Source organism: Passer domesticus, chromosome 9, assembly GCF_036417665.1.
Source record: "Passer domesticus isolate bPasDom1 chromosome 9, bPasDom1.hap1, whole genome shotgun sequence".
Taxonomy (NCBI): domain Eukaryota; kingdom Metazoa; phylum Chordata; class Aves; order Passeriformes; family Passeridae; genus Passer; species Passer domesticus.
Window position 1 is genome coordinate 36,346,075 of NC_087482.1, and position 26,826 is coordinate 36,372,900.

At 47.4% G+C, this 26,826-nt stretch overlaps 1 protein-coding gene across 3 annotated transcripts; it reads right to left on the reverse strand.

The window, feature by feature from the left end:
- Nucleotides 1–248: 248 nt before the first annotated feature.
- SLC41A3 (solute carrier family 41 member 3) lies at nucleotides 249–26,326 on the reverse strand. Of its 3 annotated transcripts, none has more exons than XM_064432733.1 (11): nucleotides 26,117–26,326; nucleotides 24,747–25,063; nucleotides 14,436–14,543; nucleotides 13,548–13,619; nucleotides 12,603–12,747; nucleotides 10,432–10,578; nucleotides 7,677–7,821; nucleotides 6,693–6,772; nucleotides 4,544–4,678; nucleotides 3,612–3,760; nucleotides 249–1,200 (listed from the first exon to the last, which is right to left on the reverse strand). In XM_064432733.1, the coding sequence occupies exons 2-11, from the start codon at nucleotides 25,035–25,037 to the stop codon at nucleotides 1,015–1,017; spliced, it is 1,458 nt and encodes a 485-aa protein (XP_064288803.1). In that variant the 5' UTR covers nucleotides 25,038–25,063; nucleotides 26,117–26,326; the 3' UTR covers nucleotides 249–1,014. The 3 variants fall into 3 exon arrangements, with proteins under 3 accessions (XP_064288803.1, XP_064288805.1, XP_064288804.1); XM_064432735.1 differs by having other exon boundaries at nucleotides 25,031–25,063; nucleotides 26,117–26,320; XM_064432734.1 differs by lacking the exons at nucleotides 24,747–25,063; nucleotides 26,117–26,326 and adding an exon at nucleotides 20,021–20,829.
- Between the last annotated feature and the right edge of the window lie 500 nt (nucleotides 26,327–26,826).

Consider the following 26,826-nt stretch of genomic DNA (forward strand, 5'->3'; position numbering starts at 1 on the left):
GTGGATGGTGACTGTGGGAAAGGCTTTAATTCTGACCTGAAACACGTGGGTGTCAAAACATTCTTCGTTAGGAAACACTGATTTTCCTGAAGCCCTATTAAAATTGTGTTGTCCAATCCTCAATGGATGAGAAAAAAGCAAGAAATTCTACCTGACAAATTAGAACTAATACCAGGCAGAGTCATGGCAAGAAAAAAGCAACCTGCAAATCCACAGCATTACTCTTTTTTTTTTTTTTTTTTTACCCACTTTATTTATGTTTCTATAAACATTTTAACTACTGGACATTTCATAAACCGTAAAAACAAACCTTCCTGCCCCCAAAATGCAATCTAACCAGCTTTTTGGTCAGACACCAGCAATGCTGCTAGGGCAGGTAGGTGGTATCCCTAGATAACCTCCACTGGGCATGAGCCAGCAGCTCACTGCCTCAGATCCTGAGCCTCTGAGCGATAGAGACAAGACAAGTTTAAAGACCTGGTTGCTCTGCCACTCCAGGAGCAGGAGAAAAGTGGGGTGAATAAAGAATTTCCCTTGGTGGAAAGTCAGAGTCTGATGGAGGGGCTGCAACATCCACTTGCAGGATCAGACGCAGTGACCTTGGCAGGCTTTGGAGCAGCCTTGGGGCTGTGACAGTGCTGGGGATGGAGACCATGGCCCAAATGCTCCTTCCTTCCTTCATTCCTTCCTCCCCAGTGGCCCAAATGCTCCTTGTTGCCTTGTTTGCCAGGTGTGAGCAGGGGGAGCTCCTTAAATCCGCTTTGCTCCCTCGCAAGGGCAGGAGTTTGTGGGTGCTGATCCCTCGGGGCAGGCGGGCTGTAAGGCACAGAGGGCAGGGCAGGTGGGTGTCGGGGTGCTAGGGGAGCCCAGCCCAGCCAGGTGAGCCAGCACTGAGTGCCAGGTATGCCAGGGGAGCCCAGCCCAGCCAGGTGAGCCAGCACTGAGTGCCAGGTACCCCGGTGGCCCGGAGGGAAGCACCGTGTCACACCGGGGACGAGAGCAGCACAGGGACTCTCAGTTGCCCAGGTTCATGTCTGTGCCGTGGATGAGCCAAACCAGGCGGAAACAGATGGCCAGGAATCCAGTGCCCAGGAGGTCCCCCAGGGCAGTGAGGTAGGGGATGGAGAAATTATCTGGGTCCAGAGCCTTCCTCCACATCAGGCGCACAATCAGGTCAGCCACGTAGAGCAGGATCCCCACCTGGGAGAGAGAGACAGGAGGGCAGAGAGAAGGTCAGACACAAACCCTGGGCTCAAAGCCAAGGTGAGGTGGCCATGGCCAGGGAGCCAGAGCTAACAGGGGTCCCTGAGCACTCACACCTGCCCCAGAGAGCTGAGGTTCCTCACTGGGATGGGATGGGATGGGATGGGATGGGATGGGATGGGATGGGATGGGATGGGATGGGATGGGATGGGATGGCTGTAGCTGGCTCCTACCTTTTGGCATCACATAACCCACAGTGCCACAGCCCTCTGCTGCCAGCCACAAGTGTGGAACCCTGCTTGAACTGCCCACCAGCCCTGCCTGGCCACACCAAGAGCATCTCCCAAAGGTGCAGTTCCTACCCCTGTGCCTTGAATGGGAGTGCTCCACTCACTCCACCAGCTGAAGGGTTTCTGTGAATATGCAGGCAACCCCAAAGGACAAGTTCGTAGACAGACTTTTTTCTCTTCATCCTCCTTTTTCCATTAGAAATTCAGATCATGTCTACTTTGTTTTTCCTAAAACTCTCAGTGGACAACTGGAGTTTGAGGCAGTTTTTACATCAAAGCTATCCCAAGCAGAACTGACATGTTAAAAAAAAAAAAATCTTTTTTTTTAATCTCAACAGTTTAAAAATCTTTGTTGTGATTTCTTTTAATTCTTATTTCATTCCCAATTCTGATAAACAGATGGCAGAAAAAATACTTTGGTTAAAGATTAAAGACTGTCTAGTTAATTGAATTAAGAAGGAAGAGAGAATTTGCACCCCACATCTGTGGTCCCTCCATGGGAGACCACAGCACATCAGGAACCAAAGCCTGAGGCAGCATTTCTAAAGGTGAAAACTGCAAGCTGGGTTGGGAGAAAGGGAGGAGGAGAGATGGGGAAGTAAATTAAATAACAGAATCACAGAAACTAAAGCTGGCTGGAAACTTGCGAGTTTTACATAGATCATTTGTCTTCCTCAATTCAGGATCAAATACATCCACATCTTTCCTGATGGAAAATTTGTTTAACTTGTGCTAAACAACCCTCACAGTTGGAGATGCCACACTCTAAGCAATCAGCCCCTGAGCTTTTTTTCCCCCATTTTTGTTTTTCCCAACATAAATCTGCCTTTTTCTATTTGAAACCCATGACTTCATGTTTCCTCCCCTAATGACCACATAGCAAATGTTATTCTGTCCCTTCCTACAGAAATATGGCAATTTAAAGGCTGTTAACCAGACTTTTCCCAAGTCTCTCTACTTTGGAATAGTTAACCCCAGTCCATTCAATCACTCCTCTGAGGTCACATTTTCTGGGCTCTGATCTTGGGCTTCCTCCAACTGACCCAAACTTCCCCCCTTTTTCTTTCTGTCTTTCTTTATAAAGTATAATAGAGGGGAAAAAAGGGCCAGGCTGAGTGTACCCTCCTCCACTGGCCTCCAGAAATCTTTTGGGGTCAGTGGTGTTGCTGGGATGCTGCTCTTTATGCTGTCATTTATTCTTGAATTTGCATGCTTGGCTTTGGTTGAGGAGTTACCTCGATGCATAAAGAGAAGAATAAATATTTTCCTTTAAACTGTGGCTGTGCTTCTGGGCTTAGGGTTGTGCAAAGGTCGAGAAAAACTGATTGTTTACACACACAAGGAATTCACCCTCAGACACAAGGCTGCTTGTAAGGCAAAGTGAGAGTCAGCCACCTCATCATGCAAATCAATGAATCACTCATTTTAAAGGGCAAGTGAAGTCAGAGCTCTGTGAGTTCAGGCAACAGCCACATGCATTTCTGAGTGAGAAAAATAAAGTTTACAGGGCGGGAAAAGCAGCAAAAGGGAACAAGCAGAACAAACCAGATGATCTGCTCATTGCCTACCAGGAGCTTTTACTTTTGAAGATGAATTGCTCAGGGCTTTCTCTCTGCTTTTTGCCCACAAGGCCCTGCCCAGAGGGATTCCTTAGGTCTTCACTATAAAATGTGACAGTGGTTTACAAAATGGGTGGGGAAACGTGCTGGCTGCAGTTCACTGCTTCTCACCTTGCTGGGGTAACTAGTGGCAGCCTGGAAATACTTGGAGCTTAGAGACCCAAGGAGGGAACGTTTTCAAACAAGGTGCTTCTTGCTAAGTGTGTCTCTGCACACTTACTGCAGCTCAGTGGATGCTGAGAAGTTTTTTCTCCTCTCACACCCGATCCCTCACTTGCCCCAAAGCACAGTTGTGCTCATGTGGGAAACTAGAGCCTGGCAATTTGGGTGAGGTATTACTGGAGCTACAGAATGTACATGATTCCTGGCAGAAGCACACCTGAAATGACAGGAAACAGAGGCTGCTGCTGAACGTTTTACTGCGACTCCTTTTTAACCTGGAGAATGCTGGTTTTATGTTATCTGATAGATGCCTTTTGGATGAGAGTTTGGGGTTTACCTGCAGCAAAGCAGCAGCCAGATAGAACATCACAAAGGTGAAGGACAGGGACGTGTGGCCTCCCTGCAGCAGATGGATGGTGTAGAGGAACACGAGGTGCCCTGGGATAACCAGGAGGAACAGGACCCGGGCTGACTTGGAATTCACCCCTGCAGAGCAGAGACAGAAACGGGGTAAGAGGAGTTGGGAAGGGTGAGGGGAGAACAGGACACAGTTCATATTTTAGTGCATAAACCTGGGGCTGCCCCCTCCCGCCAACCTCATTGCTAATGCCTTCTTTAGATCACACAAACACAGCAAGCATCTGCAGGATCAGCCCAGCAGCTTTGTCTAGCACTGAAACTGCATGCCAAAGGCTTTGTGCTTCGTGCTGATCCACTCTGATTTTTGCAGAAACTCCTCTCAGCTTCTTTCTGCCTCCCACAACTTCTGCTGTGCCTTACTGCAACAGATTTTCCCAGTTTATAGTTGGATCTAGCACCAACTCTCAACTTAACAGAGAAATTCAAGAGGAACTCTATAAAGACAACAGACCCCAAACTGACTTTTGCTGATTCTTAAGTATTTCCAGTGCTGAAGATGGAGGAATTGCTGATTTTCAGCAAGATTGTGGTCTATTCACTGCTCTGTCCACAGGTGATGGCTGTAGGCTGCCCATTAAAATGACTTTCTGTTAGATCAAATCTAAGATTCTTTTTCAATTACTTTCTTTAGTGCTCCCTGAAGGCCACTTTCTTTGCATGCCAGTGAGCAAATATGCCTTAAGCCTTTTTTTCATGCTGCCCACTGCAAGGATGCTTCCTCTTTGAGTGAATACTGAGGAAAGGGAAAGTTCTGTCTTTGAAACCCAGCTGATCCTCCACCAGCCAGGCTTGGGAAAGGAGCTATCTGTGATGACAGAGAGACATGGACACCAAGGGTTCAGGGTCTACCTGATGAGAAGAATGTGGTGCATGGGTTGGGCCAATTCTGCCTCATCTTGTATGGCAAAACACCAGGCATGCTCCAGAAGTGCAGGAATGTAGAAATTCGGCTGGCTTGGATGGCAACCAGATTCCCTCCAACACCTGTGAGGGCAAAACACAGAAAACCTGTAAACCACCTTCACCACAGCAGAAAACAGCAGGAAACAGCAGTCCAAAACCCAGCCTAATGAGAGGCAATCTGCATTCACTGAGAGCAGCAGTGAGAGAAAGAGAAAACCTGATCCCTGCATCCCTAGGGGTGCTGCACTCTTCACTTTGCAGGAACAGCTCCTAAAAATCAGGAAGGCTCCAGTAATTGTGTTCTTCTGACTGCTGGCTGAAAACATTTTCCCTTTCTCCGCAGCACTGGATGTAAATGCCACGTGGCCTCTGAAGATTATTTAATTGCACCTGGTTGGACACAGTGAGCAATACCTGGGGAAAGCAATGCAGATGCTGCTCATGGCAGCATTGGATTTACTCACTCAGAGAAACATTATGTTTGAAAGAAAACAAAAAGTCACAGAGAATGATTACATGTCCGTCTGAAGGTACCTAACACACTTGTTAAATGAGAAGGAATCATGAGAACGAATTAGAACCCAAAAATGTTAGCTAATTAAAGTAAATTAATTCATTCCAGACTGATTAATTGCGGTAAACATGAAAAAGCAGCTGTAGAGGGATAATGATCTGTGGAGCAAACTTCCACCACCCTAAGTATTTTCAGGGTGGAAATGCCACAGAAAAGATAACGGTGAGCCAGATGCTACAGGCTTCTCATGTTTTTCCTTCCTTGGAGAAGAAATCATCATTAAATGTGATATTTTCCAGACAGGAATCAAAGTGAAAATACTCAGGCTGTCTGATTGCAGCTGAAGGTGGGACCTGAGCCGTGCCCTGCCACGCTTTGCACGGGCAGAGTGAAGAGCTGCCTGTGCAGAGACACAGAGCACTGCACACCTCTGCCAGCAGCTCTGCCACACGGGTCACCTGTCCCCACAGAGCCAGCTCTGGGGCTGGCACTGCTCAGCCAAATTCCTGCTGACTTTCCCAGGCTGGCTCCTTCACTAGCTGTGCTGGAAAGGGCTGGTCAGCAAGGTCGGTGTCCTCATGCAGGTGCAGGAAGGTGGCAGCTGGGTGACACCCTCTGGCACTGCAACAGGACACCATGCTCTGAGGGTGGCACGAGGCCCTGGGAACCTGGGTTTCCCTTGGAATGGGCCTGTCCTACGAGAATGTTGTAATAGCAGAAAAATAAGCTAGTGGATCTTCAGTGATACCAGGATCCCCAGCAGTTTGTACTGATAGGTGTGTGCATAAAGGTACTGTGAATGAATGTAAATGTAAATGTAAATATAAATATAAATAAAAATAAAAATAAAAATAAAAATAAAAATAAAAATAAATATGCACAAAATATGTTGAGATATATATAAAATAAAATTATATCCAATCCATACATATAATCTTTATATATATATATATATAGAGAGAGAGAGAGAGAGGTAGATATTTATCTCATGCATAAATATAAATATAAATATAAATATGTATAACGCATAAAATATAATATATAATATATAATATATAATATATAATATATAATATATAATATATAATTATGTAAATATAAATGTAAATATAAATATATATATACAAAATATGTTTTTATATATGTTAATCAAATTATATTCAATCCATGCATATAATCTCTCAGATACATACACATGTATAATCTAATTATATTAATAGTTATCAACATTCTTATAGGGGATGATTGCACTGCACAAATCACTGAGTGGAGGGAAGGAAACAAGGGAAAATTGATTTATTGTGACATCCCCGTAGGTCTGATTTTATGAAAAGTGTCAATGCAGCTCTCAGAGATGCTGTTAACCTTTTTGCACAGCTCTGTCCTCACTGCTATTTTGCTCCAGAGACACTTCCAAACACAAGCAGGAACATGATGATGACCAGTAGCTTCACTTCCACCCATGATGGGAGCAGGGAATTGAACACTGATCTCAATGTAGGGGCAATGGTGGATGCCAGAAGCCTTGGGAGGAAGGGAGGCATAAATAAAGGATGCATAGAACCCCCATACCCAACCTACCATTAATCACAGGTGTGAAAACTGCCATGCCTTCAAAGTTTGGGTCAGTTACAGTTTTGTCCAGGATGAGTCCACCAATGCTGTTAAGAAAAGGACAGCAAATGAAGTTGGACCAATCTTTTCCCAGGGCAATTCCTACATTGAAAACAGCACAGTGCCATGGGTTACTGCATCCTCCCCAGTGCCAGGGCTGGACTGTTCACCATATACTGCTTTTACAGCTCAGCTTCCACCTACAGAAAGCATTACAGATTTTTTTAATGTCATAATGAGTTCAGAAGAACCTCCTTGCACACCCCCAAGCAAAACTGGTAGTGGTTAGGAAAGCATTATCATCCTCCCACAAAGTTTTGTTACACTTCTATATCACACTTAGCAGTTTTTAAAAATTCTTTTCCAGATCTCAGCTGAAAGATGTAGCACAGGAAGAAGGAACTACCTGGCTCTCCATTTACCAGCATTTTCTCTTTACAGCTGGATAAGAATGAGGTTGAAGCCTGACAATTTGTGATGATCAAAGCCTGACAATTTGTGATGATCATCATCTGTGCTTTCAGTTTCCTGGCTTTCACCCATGTGGTGCCTGGATGTGCGAGTGAGACTTAGAATGATTTGCTTTTTCCAGTCCTTTGGGGGCTCCTTATCAGCTGTCTCACAAATAAGACAGACTGAAACCCTTTGGCACAGTTTGTATCTCCTTTATGCAGGACTGAGAAGAACCAGAGGCAATGAAAAAAAAATACTGAGAATCTTGTCTGGCAAGAGGATATTCTGCAGCCGGAGAAGGTGCTGCATCAGGTGGCACACAGTACTTCAAACTTTACAGACTGTAAGAGAGTCTGCTGGAGAGCCACCAATGGCTGAGAAGCTCTGGGCAAATACCCTGCTGCTGTCCCTGCCAGTGTCACCTTTGGTGGCCCTCTAAGTGAGCCCAGGGTGTCTCTGCAGTGTGCACACAGGGCTGGGAGCCGTGCCTCAGTTTACCTGCTGATGCTCATGGCAACAATAACTGGCTGCCACCCAGACTTCAGGACTTCAGCCAGGGAAGGACTTTGCTTGGCAATAGCAACCCAGAGAGGGATCATGACAATGAACACAGCACAGATCAGAGGAGAAAGGTACTTCACATCTGGCAAGGGAAAGAAATCTCGAATTAAATTCCCGTAGCTTCACTGGTTGCCAAAATCATAATGCACAAAGATGGGAAGAAATGCAGCAGGACTCTTGCTCCAGCCGAGTTATGTTACAGGAAAAATCACATGAAACATGATAGTCCCTACAAAACCACCTCATTCCACCACAGAAATCCATAATTAATCCCTGAAATTCACTGCTGGAGGATGCTGTTTGAAAATCAGCAGGATTCAAAGAAAGTTATATTTGAAGACGAACAACTCTCCAATTCCATCTCCAACTAAGAAAGAAGAAAAGTTACAAAATTTCTGGCTTCAGGGTACAAATCAAACAGCAGGGCAATGGGAAGCTCCTGTGTGGAAGCTGTATCCCACTTAGGGCAGACACCTCATACCTTCACCTAAAACAAGAGGTAAGAAATACTTTAGGAGGCAAGCTAGCAGAATTGCTGAGCAGCTGGTCTGCTCTATAGGAACAAATGTTCTCTGGCACCTATAAGCCAGTTCAGATCTGGGGTTTCTTTTGTGCTAGCTTGCATGTATTTCCATTAGGTGCTTTTTCCATTCAGCAGAGGCATAGACTTGCAGTGATATTTAGAAGCAAAGAAATTAAAAAATAAGATGTGCAGCACTAAAAGAAAATAAACATGACTCAGAAGCATGAGAAACACCTTCGAGCAATGGGGCTGATGCCAACCCTTTTGATACAAAAATGCTTCTTCAACAAAGCTCTCCATCTGGTCTCTGAGCTGGGGCCAAAGGCAGTGGGATGTAATGCTGGCTTTGCAGGTAATCTGGGAGATGAAGCAGCTCAAAGTGTGCATTTTTAAAAACACCATTGCCAGGGCCTTGGGCTACCTGGATGCGACAGCACTGACGTGATGATGGCATCTGCTGTGAGAGAAAGGCTCTTACACAAAGAGGTGCAACTCTTCCTGAGAGGCTTCAGTGGGCACTGAAATGCAGCTCCTGCTGGGAGTTAAGAGTTTTGTCAGTGCTCTTTGCCCCCTGGAGTCATCCAGGACAGGTGGGTTGTATGACAGACCTAGCTGCTGTACTGGGTCTCTTACCCACACCACATGTTGTTTTGAGCAATTAATTCCTTCTTAAATAACGCAGGCACAGCACTGGAGTTGATCAAACCTTATCAGAGCCCACAGAAAGACTCCTGGTAGGATGAATGGTCTTCAGGCTCCACATTCCAGTTCTGCTACATTCTCTCACAGCAGCCCATAAGGAAGCTGAAACCCTTTGGCACAGTTTGTATCTCCTTTATGCAGGACTGAGAAGGACCAGAGGCAATTAAAAAAAAAAAAAATTGAGAAAAAAAATCTCTGGCAAGAGGATATTCTGCAGAAAGAGAAGGTGCTGCATCAGGTGGTACACAGTACTTCAAACTTTACAGGCTCATCAGTATTTTTCAGGATGCATACACATTTTGGTAGGACCCAGGAGTTTTTAGAGTGTGACCTGCACCTTCTTACACACTGGGCAGGGAAATGGATTTGTTCAAGCACCATCAGCAGTGCCATCCTTCTACCTGCTTCATTTCATGCTCCCAATGACTTGGTGTCTGTGTGCTGACTATTTTCCATCTCAAGAGGCTCTTTAAACTACTCTGGCAACCCCAGAAATGCTCTCTGGTCACAGCCATAGAGGTTATCATGTTGTTCTGCCCTGTGCTCCCTGGGAGATATTATCTGAGGCACAGCAAGTGAAAGAGAGATTAGCTTTACAGAGGCAGGTGCAATGGCATCATGGAAAAATCCTATTTTAAAAAAGCACCTCTGAAGCTCAAGGAGGACGGGATGGAAGCGATTCATAGGCCTCTCCCTGCAGTGTGTGCTCCTTCACTCCCTCACTTGTGCTTGCACATGGAATGAGTTATGCAAACTGAGAACAGCTGCCTCACTGCTTCTGCTCAGTCTGAAGCAACAGTTTGGGTTTCAAATGCAATTGAGTTTCCTGGATCCTTTTATTTTCCCATTTCTGTTCTAGCTTAGGCTCACAGTAAATAGCCTAACACTTTAAAAGCAACAGACATATATCACCAATGTTTTGAACTTCTGAGGGTCATCAGGTGCCCAAGCCTTTGGCAACCAGCAGCACAGCTAACCCCAGACCACAGCACCTACTCCAGAGTCCTGCAGGCAAAAAACACTGCAGACTACTTCCCTCCAACTGAATATCTTGTTCATCCATGACTCTCCATGTGAGAGCATACAAGAATATTTTACTAGTGCCAAACCCCTGAAACTGCCTTGTGAAGAAGGACCTGCTATTACCCATGCACATGAGGTAGTTTTGCTTGGCCAGTGACAGATCGAGGAACAGAGTCAGTGTCACATATGTCAGCCTCCTGTTCCAAAGCTGCACAATACATGTTGGTCATTTCTTTGACAAATCCCTTTGTGTTTACCAGGCTCTGCCTTCCAGTTTGTTACTAAAAGACAGTCTGGAAAAAGCCTCTTTGGTCATTTATCTACCCCAGTGGCACAACAGCCTCCATTCTGAATCATGCCAGAAATGCTGAGGCAGCCTGCAGTAATTTCACAAGGATTTGTGAGCTCCCTTGCTGAGCTGCAGCTCCCTGCTGAACACTGTACCTATGTATTTGAAGAGTGTGCTGCTGATTCCTGCCAGGAGGGAAAGGGTTATCAAATCTCCCAGGCTCGCTGCTATGGGTGTGGCGACATTGTCTGGATTGATCCCAACTTTCCTTGCTCCAATGATCACACCAATCATCACCAGACCTAGAGAAGACACAGAGCAGGCATCAGAGAGAGCATTTGGCTGTGTTTTACCCCAGAGCTGCAGGGATGTGGGGGTCTAGGAGAAGCAAGAAGCACGTTACCCACAGCAGCACCATGCAGCTGGAGATTGGACCCCCCCAGGAATTTGTCCTTTTGTTTTCACCAACCTGAAGTGCATGACTCTGTCCTTATAAACTGCACCAAGGGCCCAGAGGCACACAAGCAAATTCCAGGGATCAAAGCAGATACCAGCAGGCAGCCCAAATGTAGAAGCTCCCCTCCTGAGCAGCCTAATCTTTGTTGCCTTGAAGCAGGACCAGGCACGAAGCACACTCATAGATAAGCACACAGCAGGCATGCAGCAGCCTCTTGGTGCCATCCCCTCCTCTGGATTCCACAGCACAAAGTTATTTTCCATATTAGACTGAAATTTCTCAAAGTTTGAATCACCAAGGAGCAATTTCTCAAAGTTTGAATCACCAAGGAGCCTTACAGTGGCCTGCATTAGCCTTTCAGCCCAGCTATCAGATTGAGCCCTCACGTCCCAGAGCCTTTGGGGCTGCTTTAATTTGCACTGGGTGGATATTGATGCTGTGAGCAGCTCCAGAGTCAAGGGCTTATGGTGGTGGCCTCTGAGGGGCACCTGGAATACTGAGCTGCTTTTCAGCATTGCTGGGGAGAAGAGAGGTTTTGCCTGCCCAAGTAAGTTTAGGAGCAAAAACTCCAGACTCTGGTGAACATGTGGGAATCCCTCAGCTATCAGATCTCTCACAGGCCTGTGGAAGAAGCACCTGGAATAAGCCCTGGCCAGGCTGCATTGCTAACTAGCAAAGGCAGCCCTGAGACAAGACATAAGACACCCCTTCAAAGTCCTTCTGTGGCTGACAGGCTGCACCAAAGGAAGCCCAAGAAATGGTGATTCCCCCCAGCTCACAACCTCTCTGTGCCTGTCTACACAGCCCCTCCAAAGCTGAGCATGCACAGGAGCTTCAGTTCTACCCCAAGAAATGCTACATATGCATCCTCCCTGATACAGCATCCTTAACACAAAAACACATCCTCACACAGCGTGACATTTCCACAGCAGCCCTCCCAGACACCCACACTCCCCTCCCCTCAGCACAGTTCATGCTGCTCCCCTCCCTGGCCATAAAAACAGCAGCTTCCCATCGTGCACACCCACACTCAGGCTGCCTGTGGCATGTCCAGGGAAAAAACTGATGTCAAACCCGAGACAGCACAGCAGCAAAGCCTCTCAAGCAGGGAGATTGTAGGAAGAGCAATGAAAGCTGAGCTGCTGGTTTTTAACAACTGCCTCATCCAACGTTTTTCATCAAAGGCATCTACAGTCAGCCTTTGACTCCAGCTTCGGGATATGCAGTTGTTCTAACTCGTCCCTTTCATTTAGAAAGCTTGCAGCATCCTTTGTGCCAGCTGCTCTATTCAGGGTATCATGCTGCCCTCGTATGGCAGACCCACGAACTGGAGATCTTCAGTCCTCTCAGAACAGCTCCTGCTGTCCAGCCCATCCCATTCCCCTGGAAGAGGAAAACCCAGGGGAGAGAACTGCCTGGCTCCCAGCTCACAGCAGGCAAACTGCAGGGCGTGGGGAGACCCAAATCCATCTCGAGTGTGGTCTGGATTTGTCAGCTAACAGACCCTCCATTCCCTGGGTGACATTATTTCACCCTCCCCTGGGAAAGGGACAGTGTAGATGGCTCATGTGACACCCAAGAGACGTGGAGTGGGGGTGTTTGTACAGCCATGCACAGCTTGGGGCACTTTTCATGTGTCAGGTGAAGCACGTTTTGATTCTGCCTGTGGATGCTGTGAGCAACAGACCACGGGGGAAGAGAAGCAAAGGCAGGATGCAGAGAGGATGAAAGCAGCAGACACAGCTCCCTGCATCCCTCCTCCCTCTGCCAGAGCAGAGGGATGCCAGCTGGGCCTCCCTGCAGGAACAGGGACAGTTCATTCCCCACCTGAGTGCTGCATGTTTGATCTGAGGAAGCAGAGCCACTCACCAAGGGAAAGTGCAGCTATGAAGGCCGTGGTCACGCTGCTGGCACACAGCACAGCAGCCTGGCTCAGCTCCACAGAGCCCTTGGAGATGGCTCCCAGGATCACAGCAGCGACAGCAGCCAGCAGTCCCACCACAGTGGCCTGGACCTGGGGAGCAAAGCACAGCTGGTGAGCACTCACCCACATCTGCTGCTGGCAGCCCTGGCTCCACACGACTGCAGCACTGCCACAGCCTGGAGGGCAAAGCCTGGCACAGATGCTGATTGTTTGAGTATTTAAACAGCATCCCTGCAAGGCTCCACTAGATCAAAAAAGAAATCCTGACAAAGTTTGCAGAAAATCTCTGGGGGCCTGCAAAAGGCAGATAACACTTCAGCAAAGGACAGTGAGTCCACCAGCAAAGGAATAGCCCTGGTCAAGACAAAAATGGGCTCCCCATCAGCTCTGCACTCCAGAGGCTTGGAGCAGGGAGATAAGGGAAAGCACACAGACACATGCTGCCAGCCCTGAGGTCTTGCCATGTGCAGACTCTAGGCTGGCTCCTGGATTTTAACAAGCAGAAGAATTGCCTTTACAAGAGGCAATTTCTCCCATCTCTCCCCTCCTGCCCAAGGCTGATTCCCAAACAGTGCCAGTAAATGACAGGCTTTATCCAGAGGCTGCTGTGAAACAGGGATTGTGCCACAGCTCCTGCTGCAAAAGGAGTTTTATTAGTTCAGTCTGTCCACAAAGGCAGTGAATGTCTAGATGTGTTTTACAGCTAAACTACAAGCTCTGGGGCCACACAGAGCTTTATTGGAGGTCAAGTCCTGGCTCTGCTTGGCTGTGTTGAGGATACCTGCCCCAAATCACCAGCTGTGCATTCAGCACTGCTGGAACAGCTGCTGCTGGTCTGCAACACAGCAAGAGAAAAGGGACTTTTGCATCTCCCAGCTGAAGTGACTCACCTGGATAAGGGCTAAATTGCAGGTGGCCATTTTCCATTGCTTCTGGGCATCATCCATCTGTCCAGTGTTAGCCTAGGAGTCAAGAGAGACACTCTGAAAAGCTGTTTCTGTGGTACAGGTGGCTGCTGAAGGCAGTTTCACCTGGTCCCTGGGGGAAAGGGGATGTCAGAGAGAGGCAAATGCAGGTCACCATCTCCCAACCTTCCCTGCATTTCCTTCTTGACACTTTTCCACCAGCCCAGTGTCCCAGGGGCATCAGAGACTCACACTGGAGGTGCAGAGGTGTTGCAGGGCACCCAGCTAAAAGTGAAGTGGGCATATCCATCACATCTCACACAGACAAAAAAACTGAACAAATTAAACCATTTTTTGCCCTTTGTTCCCCCTAAATTGCTCTGGTAAGCTATAATTTCTCCTGAGGCATAATAAAAAAAGACCAAAGTAAAAAAAAAAATTGCTTAGGGAGACAGAAGAGATCAAATACAGAGCAGCAAAAGCTGCTGCAGGTTCCAAGAAGCCTTAGTCTGCTCCCCCAAGGTAGGATTGCTGGGAAGGCCTCAAGGATCAATACCCACAGAAAAGCAATCCAGCACTGAAGCTGACAGCTGTGGAGCCCTGCCTTTGTCTCCTTCATGTGTCACAGGGCCCCAAATACCAGCAAGTGGCCACCCAGGGATTAATTCACCTTCAAAGTGCAGATGGAAATTCTCTGTTCCAGTTACAAAACGAGGGCAAACACATTATTTTAATGCTCACACCCCACTAGTTTCTAGTTAGCAGAAAAGGGCATCTCTCATACACGGTGTGATTATATAAATGAAGAATCTCCTGATGTCTCCTGCTAATCACCCCCCTCCCAACACTCCCCACCAGCTTGTTAACACTCACAGCAGTGGAGAGTCTGGATGCCAGGGTCATCTCCAGATTTCCCTTCAGGCCAACCAAGGCAGGAACCAGGATAAACACTTCTGTGATTGTCCGGAACACGTCCCAGTGCTGGAAGAAAACAAAGTGACCTCAGCTTGTGCTGCTGCCAGTTCCTCTCAGCACCTCCAGGTGTGCTGTGCACACAGGGGCAGATGCTGCCCTGATGCATTTTATGTTTTGCATTTTGGGAGGGAAGGAAGGAATTTTCAGCTTGCAGTATTCTCCCTCATCTCATGCACAACAAAGCACTGCACTAATGGGGAAGGATCTTTCCTTCTAGGGGCAACAGAAGATTTTGGAAACCCACAAATTAAAACCTGCCTTTAGCATCGGCCAAGACCAACATTAAATGTCATTAAGGTTCACAAGCCAAATTAAATACAGCATGTTCTCCATCCCTTGCACTGACACTAGAACCTCTGTGATGAGAACCTAGGTACATCTACTGCTAACCAAACTCATAGGAACAAAACCAAAGATCTGGAAAATGATCTTGCACAAGAAGTTGTGTGTGTCTTTTCTTACAAAACTTCTAGTCAAACATCTAAGACTGGTGGGGGGAGGGAATGAGATTTTTGCATGTCTTCTCCACAGGCAGTTCCTAAATCTTCCTGTTACCAAGCACAGTCTTGGTATAGCTGGAAAAGGTTTTGAATTAAGATATCTCATAAGCCAAACTACTGGGCCAATATCTTGGCTGTTGTTGTTCCACTGAAGCTGAACTGTACAAAGCTCTTGAACCAACTGCAACACCAGAGACAATCTGAAAACATAAGAAACTTTGTTGACGGACAGGTCAACAGGTTCTCTAATTTTTGTACCACAGAATGCCTTGGAATAGAATTCATCCCTCCTCTGTGCATTCAATGGTGTTGGCAAAGTCCTGCTGTAGGCAGAGAGCTTTAAATCAGGATGAAATCACAGCATGAAGGAAAAGTAACGAGCCAAACATCTAAGAGCAGAATACAGGAAAAAAGGGTGGCTGCAATGATCAGAGGTCCATCTAACCCATCCTTAGCTCTGCCAATAATCCAATTTGGGTGTATAAAACAAGAATCTACAAAAACAAGTGAATGGGATAACTCTCCTGTGCATTTTCCAGACTCTGACTACCTGCCACAGGGTACTGAGCTGGTGGGGTTTTCTGCACACTTCCCAGTGTTGAAAGGCTTTCTCTTTCAGGTCCTCATCCAAACTCCCCCTCCAAGCCATGTGCCATCCTGTGGCACAGATTTCCATAGTTTAGCTGCACATCACATGAAGGATCAATTTGTTCACTCCTTCCAACTTGTGACTGGCTAGTACCCATGGTGGTCCCGAATTCTGTCACTAGAGGACAAAACAAACCAGCACATCCCTACCCACCCTGGGGTTCCACATCCACTGGGAGTCTATAAACCTGAATATCCAGGTGGCTGGACAGACTCAACAAATGGTGAGACATTCAGCTGCCAGCCTGTTAGGAAATACACACAGGGTGGAACAGCTCGGTGTTTTCTCTGGCTGGGCCATGGGAGGCTGGGGAAGGTGCTGGTGCCTGTCTGCTGGGAAGACCTCACAGCTTCCTCTCAGTCAGGATGAATGAAACTGGGGCTGAGCCAGTCCTGAGCATGTGGTGCAAGGCACCTCAGAAGTGCAGATAACAGGCAAAACGTTATTATCAACATAAAAAAGGCACTTTTCCTGGCAGTGCTGAAAAGGCACGATTCAAAATGTGCAAGGTACGTTACTACTGCATAAACAACAAACAACAGAAAAATTATTTGACACACTGCAGTTTTGTTTAAATTTGTTAACAAGGAACTTAAATACCTGAGAAAAGCTAGGGGTGGACATCTCTTTTAAAGATTCATGTCCCCCTCTCTCCTCTCTCTTTAATAAAGAATAAAGACCCAAACACATCTTTGACGCCTTCAAAAGAAAGAGGAGAAAACACAGACTTCACAGTCACAATGTAAAACTCCCAACCATTTAAAGCACAGAGGCATGCAGAAATTCATACTTAAGACCTTGCATATTTTGCACATAAAAAGACATAAATAGAAAGCAACAGAAAAACTCAACTGTTTGTATTTTCCGTGCATACCATCTTTGGGAAAGATGAATTTGGTATATCTAAGTAAGCTCCAATCCTTGTGACATAATAGATTTTGCAGGTCTCAGGCCATTGGAACAGAAGTTTCAGCATATGAGGTATGATTTTTTGGGACTCTGCCTTACATATAATTACACCTGAAAGCTCTGAACAATTAATAATCACACAACTGTACTAATAAAAAAAAAAAAAAAGCTGACTTAATTGCCTCTATTTGAGTCTCATTAGTGACTCACTGAGAGCCTAAGGAAAGATTCTTAATGATTTATACCACAACAGCCAGGACTTCATTGTGTTAGTACTGTAAAAATACAGAATAAACAGATGATGCCTGTGCCATCAGCTTGCAGGACTGTCAGCTGGAGGAGTGGCTGTGGGGCAGTTTGGAGCCATGCAGGCAGGAAACTACCTGAATGAAGACACCTGGACAAAGCCTAGGAAATGTCTCTGTCCCTCGAGATGAAAACTGGCCTAGAAAGAACAAAAACGTTCCATGCAGCATTGCAAACCCACACGGGCAGATACAGAGACACAAAGAGACTCTTTCCCATATCACATCTTCGTAATGGAAAATCAGCCCTAAAACTCAGCTCTGAAGAAGCTTGGTTAATAATTCCATGTTCTACCCACAGCAGCTGGGTCTGCTGGTGGGGTCCCTTAGAGGAAGAGAGGTGATCATGGATGCATTGAGCCAGGTCCCAGCCCCAGTGCAGCCCTGCTGGAATTCCTCACACTGTCCTCGCAGACCCAACCTGTCCTGTTCCTTCCCCATCCATCTCCCACGGCAGCAGCTCAGAAGCCTCAAAGGTTTTCCATTGCTCTGAACAAGTCAACAGAAAGATCACAACATCCCAGAGTACAAAATGCAAGCCAATTAAAAATCCTTTTCAAAGCTAATCATCTTATGGCTTTTGTCAACAAAGGACAGAGATACCTTATATCTGTGACTTTCATTTGGACTGTGTCCCACTCCAGTGGCATGGAGAGGGAAAATGAAAGGGAAGCTTTCCTCCTGAATTCTCTGGTTTGAAATCTGATCAGCCAACTTCAACATGATTCTTCACCTTACTGTCAAAAACTGGGCCAAACACTGGCAGGGCCCTGCAAGGTCTCCAGCAATGCCAGCCAGCCCAGAATCCAGATGGACCAGCAGCCAAGGACCACTGGAACAGAGGCAGAAATGTCCAGAAGGAAAAAACCTGTGCTGTGGTATCAGCCCTGCAGAGAGACTGCATCCCCTGCACACACAGGAAGAGAAAATGGCAAACATCTTCTTTGGGCATCCTCTTCCTACAGCATGGGAGACCCAGGTCTGTGTCTTAGAGTCAACTGGGCTAGATAAATCTCATCTGTTGATTTTTCTCTTAAACAGTAATATGAACAGTTCTTGGTTTCATCCCAGAGCAGATCAGAAACTGCTAAAATCCTGAGAGGTTTAATGTGATACAAATGAGCAATTTACACTCTGCTCTCTTTACAGCCATATGAGCCCTGCAAAAGACAGCATCAGCTGGACTCACAACACAGAACCAAGTTATTTCAAGATATTTTGTATGTAATAAAAGAAGGGCAGCAGGATTAAACTCAGTATTATCTATGCTCTAGATACCATCCTTAAGCTTGCCCATATATCTCCCTGTCCAAGGCAGGCACAGAGTTTCCTAAGAATGTTTTGCAGCAACTACAAATAGGGCAAAACATTCCTTGGTCAGAAGAACCACTAGAAAATGGGCAAACCAGAGAACAGACTCCTGGACTTGAAAAACCTGTAGTTTGAGTATGTGAGCCCTCATGCCTGACAATATGAGTCTTATGGTACCTGGCCTCCAGCAAACAAACTTAGTGTCAGGTTTTAGTTGGACAGGATTGTGAGTTTGTGTCTCTCACACTTGCAGCAAAATAAACAGCTCAAAGACAAAGAAGCACAGAACAATATCCCAAACCTTTAAAGGATAAGATCTCTGCATTTTCCCAGGTTTTGTGGGGTTGTGCATACCATGGCAGCTCACCTCACTGACATCTCTTCTGTGCCATTTGTGACTCTCAGTGCACTGGGCTCCCTCCTCTGGGAGCTGAACTCATGGACTGACCATTTCCATTTCAACATACTTCACCAAAATATACACTTCCTGTGGTTGTGGTTTACACCTGACCCCATTTCTATGAGTCAAGTGAGCAAATACCCAAACTAGATTGCTCATTGTTATTTAAAGGACAGGTGCAATGTACACATACATGGCCTGTGTTTCCCCTCAGTTTGGATACAGTTACGTTTTTGAACACAGCTCAGTTCTTAGCAAGTGAATTGATTTCTTCTAGACAAACAGCTATTCACTCCAAGGTACAGAGTGGGTATGTGCTATGTCTTTCTCCTTTGAGACAAATGCTAACTATCAACATAACATCTTGGGTAGTTTGAGAACTTCTGTAATGCTGCAAGACAGGTCTGTGCCTAAGCACAGCACAAGGTGGAGATGACAAACACAGCCCAGCAACTGCCTGTGCCACTCCAGTTAACCCTTCTTTGATATTCCTTGTGCTTCCTTTAGTTCAACTTCTCTGCCTTCTTTGTTTCTTCCAGTGCAAGAAAAAAACAAGCAAGGTATTGTCTTTCCAAACATTCAAGTATCCATATTTAGCTCCTCCTGTGGTATTAATGCCAGAGAGTCCAATGTACTCCAGTGAGCTCAGAGTGTAGGATATATCCTTGAGAAACTCTGCCAGCCTTTTGATTTGTAAATCCACCAGCATTAGATGCCCAAACAAGATCAAATTTTGCATTTCTATTTGTGCCACCAGTACAAAGGAAAGACGGATGGGAGAGATCCTGGTTGGGGGCACAATGGTGTAAATGCTGCAGCACTCCCTGGCAGCCAGGGGAAGTTATTCTGAATTTATACCCACCTCAGGAGCTGCCAAAGAAGCACATAGTTTGTAGGCAAGGCTAATCATTTTATGGTGGCATGCCTCTCATCACGGTATCTAAATGCTTTCTAGACCAAAGATTATATTAGGTTGTTTGCAAAGAAATGAAAGCATGAACTTGCCTCCAAGTAAAACAGGTAGATAATAACAGCCCTGACCTAGATCTCCTTATCAGCAATTTTTGAAGGAAAGAAATGATATCATGCAACAGGGGAATATGCTGCAGCCTGATCCAGTTGCTTCACAGGAGTCTTTACCAAAGTGTTCAGCTCTACAGAGAAAAGGGAGCACCCAGTCTAACACACTCAGACAGTGCTAGGCAGCCATCTGAAAACCAGTATCCCACACCACAAGGAACCCAGCTACTGATCTAAAGGAGATGGATGGTGTTCCTCCAGCACAGGAAAAGCCTACAGCCATACTGGCTGCTAGGACCATGCTCATTAAAAACAAACAAGCTCAAATACTCAAGGTCAGAGCCTTAGCCCACCCTCTCACTACAAGTTGCCTAATCACAGGTACCTACTTGAACAACATCCATCAAGAGGCCAGCAGCTACCATTCCCAAGCCAGCCAGAAGGAATGGCAAAAAAATCTGGGAGGCAATGGAGAATGAAGTCTCTGGGAGAAATCCACTGGCTGACCTGGTCAACTTGCAGGTGAAACCTCTCAGCTTCTTGCCGTGGAAGCACAGTTCCAGCTGTAACTGGGTGACCACCATGGTCACACACTGTTACCCCATGCTCAGCAGGAAAATGGAGGGAGATCAGGGCATGACACAGATCCTCTCTGTAGCTCTCTCCAAAGCCAGAAGGAATGTTTTTCCTCAAACTACAGCAACGATGCCAAATTCCTTTAGTTTCTTCTCCTCCTAGGAGCACGTCCAGATGATTGCAGCAAGGGTTTCCTCCAAAATTGGTTCAGCTGGGTTGAGCCCAGGTGGCAGCAAACTCGGTGGACACAATTTCTCTGATTTATATCCAGGGGGGAATTAAAAAAGAGAAGAGAAGATTGTAGAGATGCTTGTGGACGAATAGAAGCGAGCCCACACCCCATTCAGCTCCCACCACTTCAGTAAAAACCAGTAAGACCTGCTCAGGCTACAGCACTGAAAGAGTAACAAGTCATACAAGAATCCCTCAGCGTGCTCAAACACACTGGTGTCCTTTCTCCTCGGGTTACATTTCTCGTCAGAGCGCGGCGCGCGTTTGATACGATGGTTTAATGTGTGAGCCTGCTGCCAACCAGCCCAGCTCCCTCGCTCCCACCACAAGCACTGCCGAACTTTCCTCACTGTCCCGAGGCCGAGGAGGTGGGGAGCTACCAACCAGGATCCATTCTGCACTTCTCCAAGGTGAAGAAAGGTCAAGGCAAGCAGGAGCCCACGCTTCTCTCAGCTGACGGCGTTACACAGGTCTGTCCCCAGGCAGGTGACACGGCTGAGCCGGCTGGTGACACAAGATCTGCCCTTCTAGACCCCGGCCCCTCGGGCTGGTGACACAAGATCTGCCCTTCTAGACCCCAGCCCCTTGTGTCCGCTCCATGGTGGGACAGAACAATCAGGCTGTGCCAGCTGCACCTCTGAATGACTGGCTCTCGGGAGGAAAAAAAGTTCAGAGAACCGGCCAATAAGCTTCAAAAGCGAGCAGCCTTATCTGCTGTCATCACTTCAACTTTCTGCTAGTTTGCAAAGGCCAAGATAAGAGTCCTAGCCGGAGCTCATTTAAGGTAGCTCCATAATCTCTCTGCACGGAGGGAAAGGGCACGCTGTGAGCTGGTCACTCTTCCTGTTCTAAAGTGAAACATGCTGCTCCTGCACGCTCCTGGGAAGTAGTCTTTGAGACGAAGGTCTCACCCCAGAGGCTTCATGGTTAAGGAGTTTACACAAGGTCAAAAATCAGAGCTGCACCCTGGCTACATACAGCCAAAAAAATTTGTATCCTGCTCTGTAAAGGCTTCAGCTCAAAGTCAGGCATGTAGGGAAAAGAGTCATGGTATTATGCCTGGGCTCCTTTCTAATAATTATTTTGGGCAAACTAATTGAATCAGAGGGTCAAACAGCTTTAAAAACCACCTTTTAGGATGGATCTACCCTTTCTCTCACATTCCCTGCAGAGAGGAAAAGGCTAATGGCTTGTGGACTCTGTCCTTGTGACAGGGTCCCCAGCACTGTGGGGGAGTTGGAGAGAACATGACATGCTTGCAGCTAAATTGGGAACTGAGGAAGCTCTCGGCCATTTAGACAGTGTTCCTTTGGTCTGAGTTCACACCAGCTGAGGTGACAGAGCAGATCTCCCTGCAAGCAAGGCAGAGTGGAAACAAATGCAAGCTGCAGAGGCTCTGTCCTTTGCTGCTTTCTAGGCTGGTATTTTGGTACAGCCCCTAAAACCTTCTCCCCTCCCAGCTGCCTTGGTGTGTACAGTGACTCCACCACCTAACAATGGTCCAGTTAGCTGAAAGCTAACAGGGGAGCACATTTCAGCTAATCTAACTGGAAAAAAAAAGTCCCACAAAATCTGGAAGAGGCAGGTTAATAAAAATCCTGTAATAACTACACATGACCCAACCTCTTTATACCAGCTGGGAAGAGAGAAATGTCAGTATGAAGGCCCAGTTCTAGTTAGTCATTTACAGAGGCTTCAAGGAAATAAAAGACTATTTCTGGACAAAAACATAAGTTTTCCAGCTCTAATAATGTGCCTACCTAGTCCCATATGCCACTGTATCAGCTAACTGAATTGATGACAGGCAGAAGCATTAATGTAAAGGAAATATCAATGAGACTGAATGACTCAAATGACATTAAGAAACACAGCAGCAACACATCCTGTACTAAAGCACCAGCCTGACGGGGTTTATGAGTTTATCACGCTCCATCTCTCTCCTTCTAAGCAAGCACCATAAAAAGCCCTCAACCGATAAATCAGTATGCAGGGAGGTAATTGGTGCAGGTGACCCGTGTGTGCACACTGGGCCATTTTATTATGCATTTAAGGAGCCTCTGATAAAGAGCCACACCATATTTATCAGTAGAGAGATGCACCACATTTTTCTGGCAAAGAAATATACCTTATTTGTCCAGAAAACGTATATTAGGTTTGAGAAGAAAGAAAGCATTGCTCAACAGTGGGAAAAGGATTGTAACTAGCTATGGAAAAAACTAAAACAAAACCCACAACAACTCATGGCTGTGCCACTCAAGATGGTAAAACCTGGAGAGGTGCACTGCTGCCCTGCTCTGCACACAGGTACACCCTCATGTTGCCAGCTAGTCAACAAGTAGCACTGTCCTGGAGGAGTCAAAGCACAAACAGCCTCTTGGGTGAGCCCTGATCCTGATCTAGATCCCCCCTCCACTGGCACAGTACAAAAAACAGAACAGAAAGACAGCAAGTGGCTGAGAGCACAGTTTCACGCCTACCTTGTCATCCCTGCAAAGACACAGAAATGGCAGGAGCTCTCAGAAGGTGGCAGTGCTGGCAGCACGACCCCAGCACCGCGGGCTCCCAGGAGAGCGATGCTCTCCAGGGACTGCACGTCCCAGCTGCTGGAGCTCTGCACTCCTGACTCTGGCAGCTCTCTGCTACACCAAGCAGGGAATTTTTGTTTCTAACCTTGCTCTTCCCCTCCCCACTTTAGAAAAGGGCAGAGAAGAGAACTTTAGTGGAGAGATGGAAGCTGGCAGATGGAGAGTGCCTGGGGCCCAGGGACTCTCAGGGAGCCACTGCTGTCCCACAGAAACAGCAGCAGCAGCCAGGCAAAGGCCAGGACTGGCTCAGGAGGGCAGGGCAGCAGCAAGTCCTTGCTGAGATGTGCTCAAGCAGTCCATGGTCATGCACAAACAGCCACTGTGCTCATTGCCAAGAGCCACATTTCCTATGAGATATTGCATGGGTTGACTTCCCATACTTTAAGCACTACTATGATGGCTGTTAGTGAGCTCTGTATTTGCAAAAACAGAAAACAGATTTTTGCAGTTTCAGAGGAGAATGAGGTCTGCTTCACATTCTGTTCATATTAGTGGCTTAGTTCCCTCTAGAAAAAAAAACCAAAAACTCTCAGGGAAGAAACATTGAAGGAAAAGTCCTCCTCCAACATCACAAACCCATCTGCAATGCATTTCGCACTTTAATAACCCACAGTAGGAAGAAACATAGATTTAATGTCAGAGATCCATAGGAACAGGCAGCTCTAGAAAGTCTAAAAAATAAAAACTGAAGTAGCTGCTCAGTGTTCAAGGCTCTTGGGAATAATGTCTAAGGAGACAAAAAGTAGTTTGACACTGGTTCTGCATTTGCCTGGTGTTCTGTGATCTGACTAGACATTCTGCTGGGTATCAAGTACATGCTAAGGTCAGTTAAGGATACTGTGTCACTCCTAAGCCTTTATAGCTCTTCTAGCTCAGGGACATCAGCCCTGGGTTAATGACAGAAGAGCACAGCTCCACATTTGTGAAAGTTGTCAATGTAAGCACTGCAGCTTCTGTGTACCTGTATCAGATAGGTCAGGGTAGCTTGACCTCACAGCTAGTTAGTCAAATAAAAAGGTTAACAAAAAGGCATGCTGTGAGAGGAACCCAGAGTGCAGAGGCATGGTAATTTATAATCAGCTTTAAACTGTCTAAAATTAGGTGCTGATCACTGCCTTAGAGGTCTGTATTGCTGTACCATAGGAGGAAAGGTCTTACCCTGATCCCTACAGAATCAGAAATGGGACTTAAGGAATTCAAGTCCTCTGCTGTGAGGCCTTAGAAAAGGACGTGGTGCACAGGCAGGGCTGAGCTGTTGTATGAAATGTGAACAGTGCTGGGCTGGCTGATGCCTTGTGCAAGGAAGAAGAGGGTGCAGGACAGTCCAGAGCTACATCCATTGCAATGTCACCCCTTTGTCTGCTGCAGGAAAGCACCATGCCACCCCAGGCTGCACTCACACAACCTCTTCCCAGGACCAAGGGGAGATCTCTGCATATTCCTAATCACTAATCAATTAGGAGTCCACATCCCCAATCAGCCTTCATGTACTCTTTAGTACCGTGTTCTCTTTTTTATCCAGAGGAAAGGCAACCAGAAAAGCACCACGTGTCTCTTGAGAGCTGCACAGTACATAATAGCTGACTTTGAGGGACATGCTGGCATAGGAAACTGCTGCAAATCCTCCCTTACTGTGCCGTTCCCAGAGCAAACCCCCTGCCTGTGAAGAAAAGTCCCCCACTTATCCCACAGCAGGTGTGTCAGATGAGTTTCTTCCCCTTACCTGAACATAATCCAAAACCATGCCTGCCAAGACCATGCCAAGCCCAGCTAGGAGGTATGGCAGGAGCACTTGCAGGCAAATTGAGATTGCTGACTCTTCCTGTGACTTTGCCATGGCTGCTTTCTCCTCAGCCAGCAGCTTCTGCTGTGCATGCAGAGAGACATCCTCTGCCTCCTGGCTGCCAAGTCGGCTCTCTCTGTGTTTACCCTTGCTCTTTCCTTTGTGCCGGGCTCGCTCTCCATTCCTAGACCTGCCCTCTTTTCTCCTCTGCCGAACTTCCTCACCTTTCATGGTGCCTTTCTTGAATCACAGTTTTTCTGAAAAACAAAGTCAGAAGCAATGAGATAACAAAAAGAAGTATCAGGTAGGTGAGAGACAGGAAATTTGGCGCTGTGTGCACTCCATTAACCTGAAGGCAAACTACCACTTACTCACAAAGCCCAAGATACTCTGCTGGCCCCAATATTGGTAATTAGTTTACCTTCAACTTTGTATAGAGTGGAACCAATCTCCCTTTCTGTAGTTGCATCTCTTCCTAGGCCTGTGCTCACGCTGCAGTGCTTGCTGTGCATCCTGGCTGTTCCCCTGAGAACGCCCAGAAGAATAGTGCTGCACATGGCCTGAACTCTTGACCCACCAGCTCTTACACTGGGAGTCACAAAGTGACTTAAGAGCAGCAGAATCCAAACCTCTTCAGGACCTGACTCCTAGCCAAGAAATAGGAGCAGCTGACTTCCTTATATCCTGGCATCCCACAGCTCAGCAATGGACCAGCATCCAGGTGTGTACTGTGCTTACTACCTAGCATAGCGTCCACCACTCCTCTGTAACAAGACATTACTTTGATCTTCATGCTAATCTGGATACTTTTCCTTCCTTTTGTGCCTTAGTTGACACACATGCACTACATGACTCATCTGTCTACAGAGAAGTTGCCATGAGCCCACAGCATCTTACAAGAAAAAAATAAACATGCAACATTGTAACCAGCCCTTTTGCTGCCATCAGATCTCATTTCTTGATGGAACTGCCACTCATACTGCTGGCCCAGGCAGTGCCCCAAGTCTTTCACCCATCACCTCCTGCCAGCCCCCATCGGGATTAACCTCTGCCAGATGTTCCCTAACGCTCTCATTTCCAGGACGGAACACCCCGAGGCCCCGCGCTACCCCAGGCAGGACCATCCCTCTTCTTCCCCCAACATCTGGAGAGCGGCGGAAACAGCTGGGAGGCCCCAATGCCGGCTTGGGGAGGGGGGGAGCGGAGGGAGGAAGGAAAGATGGGCAGAAAGAGGAGGAAAATACGGGGAGGAAACTCCCGCTCTGCGGGCGGAGGACCCGCGGCCCCGTCCGTGCGTGCGCGGCGCTTACCGGCTCCGTGCGCTGCCGGGGCCGGGGCTGTCCCCGCGGGGCCGGGGCGATGCGAGCGCGGGCGGCTCCCGCCACATCTGGGCGCGGCGGGGGCGGCTCGGAGCCCGCCCTGCGCGGCGGCCGCGGGTTCGAGCCCGGCCCCCGCCCGCGGAGGCGGAGGCGGCGCCGTGAGTGGCAGCCGCCGGTCCTGCCCCGGCGCCGTGCCCGCGCCGCCACGCCGGCAGCACCCCCGGGCCCCTCCCGGTACCCCCGGCAGCAGCGGGACGCTCCCAGCGGGGACCGGTGTCGCTCGGGGCCCGCTGTCCCCCCGCTGTCCCCGCGCTGTCCCCCCGCTGTCCCCGCGCTGTCCCCCGCCGCTCCCGGATCCCGGGGAGGATAGCAGGGAAAGGGTGACAGCTTCCAGCGTGGGCAGCGCAAACAGGAGGCTGCAATTAAAAGCTGCGGAAAGACGTTTCCTCTGTTTGGGTTCGTCGGGGTGGATTTTTTTTTATTTTTTTTTATTTTTTTTTTTTTTTTTTGGGTTGGTTTTTTTTTTCCCCTCCTCGTTTTGGCATTTGCGGGAGCTCGTGTTGCGAGTTTCCTGTGCAGGAGCCTGCCTCCGCCACCGGCAGAGCACAGCTCCCGTTCATACGGCTTTTCTTCCCCTCCCGTCCTGCATCAGCGCGTTAGAAATGTGGTTACAGCGCCCATCACTTTTAAGCACATAAATC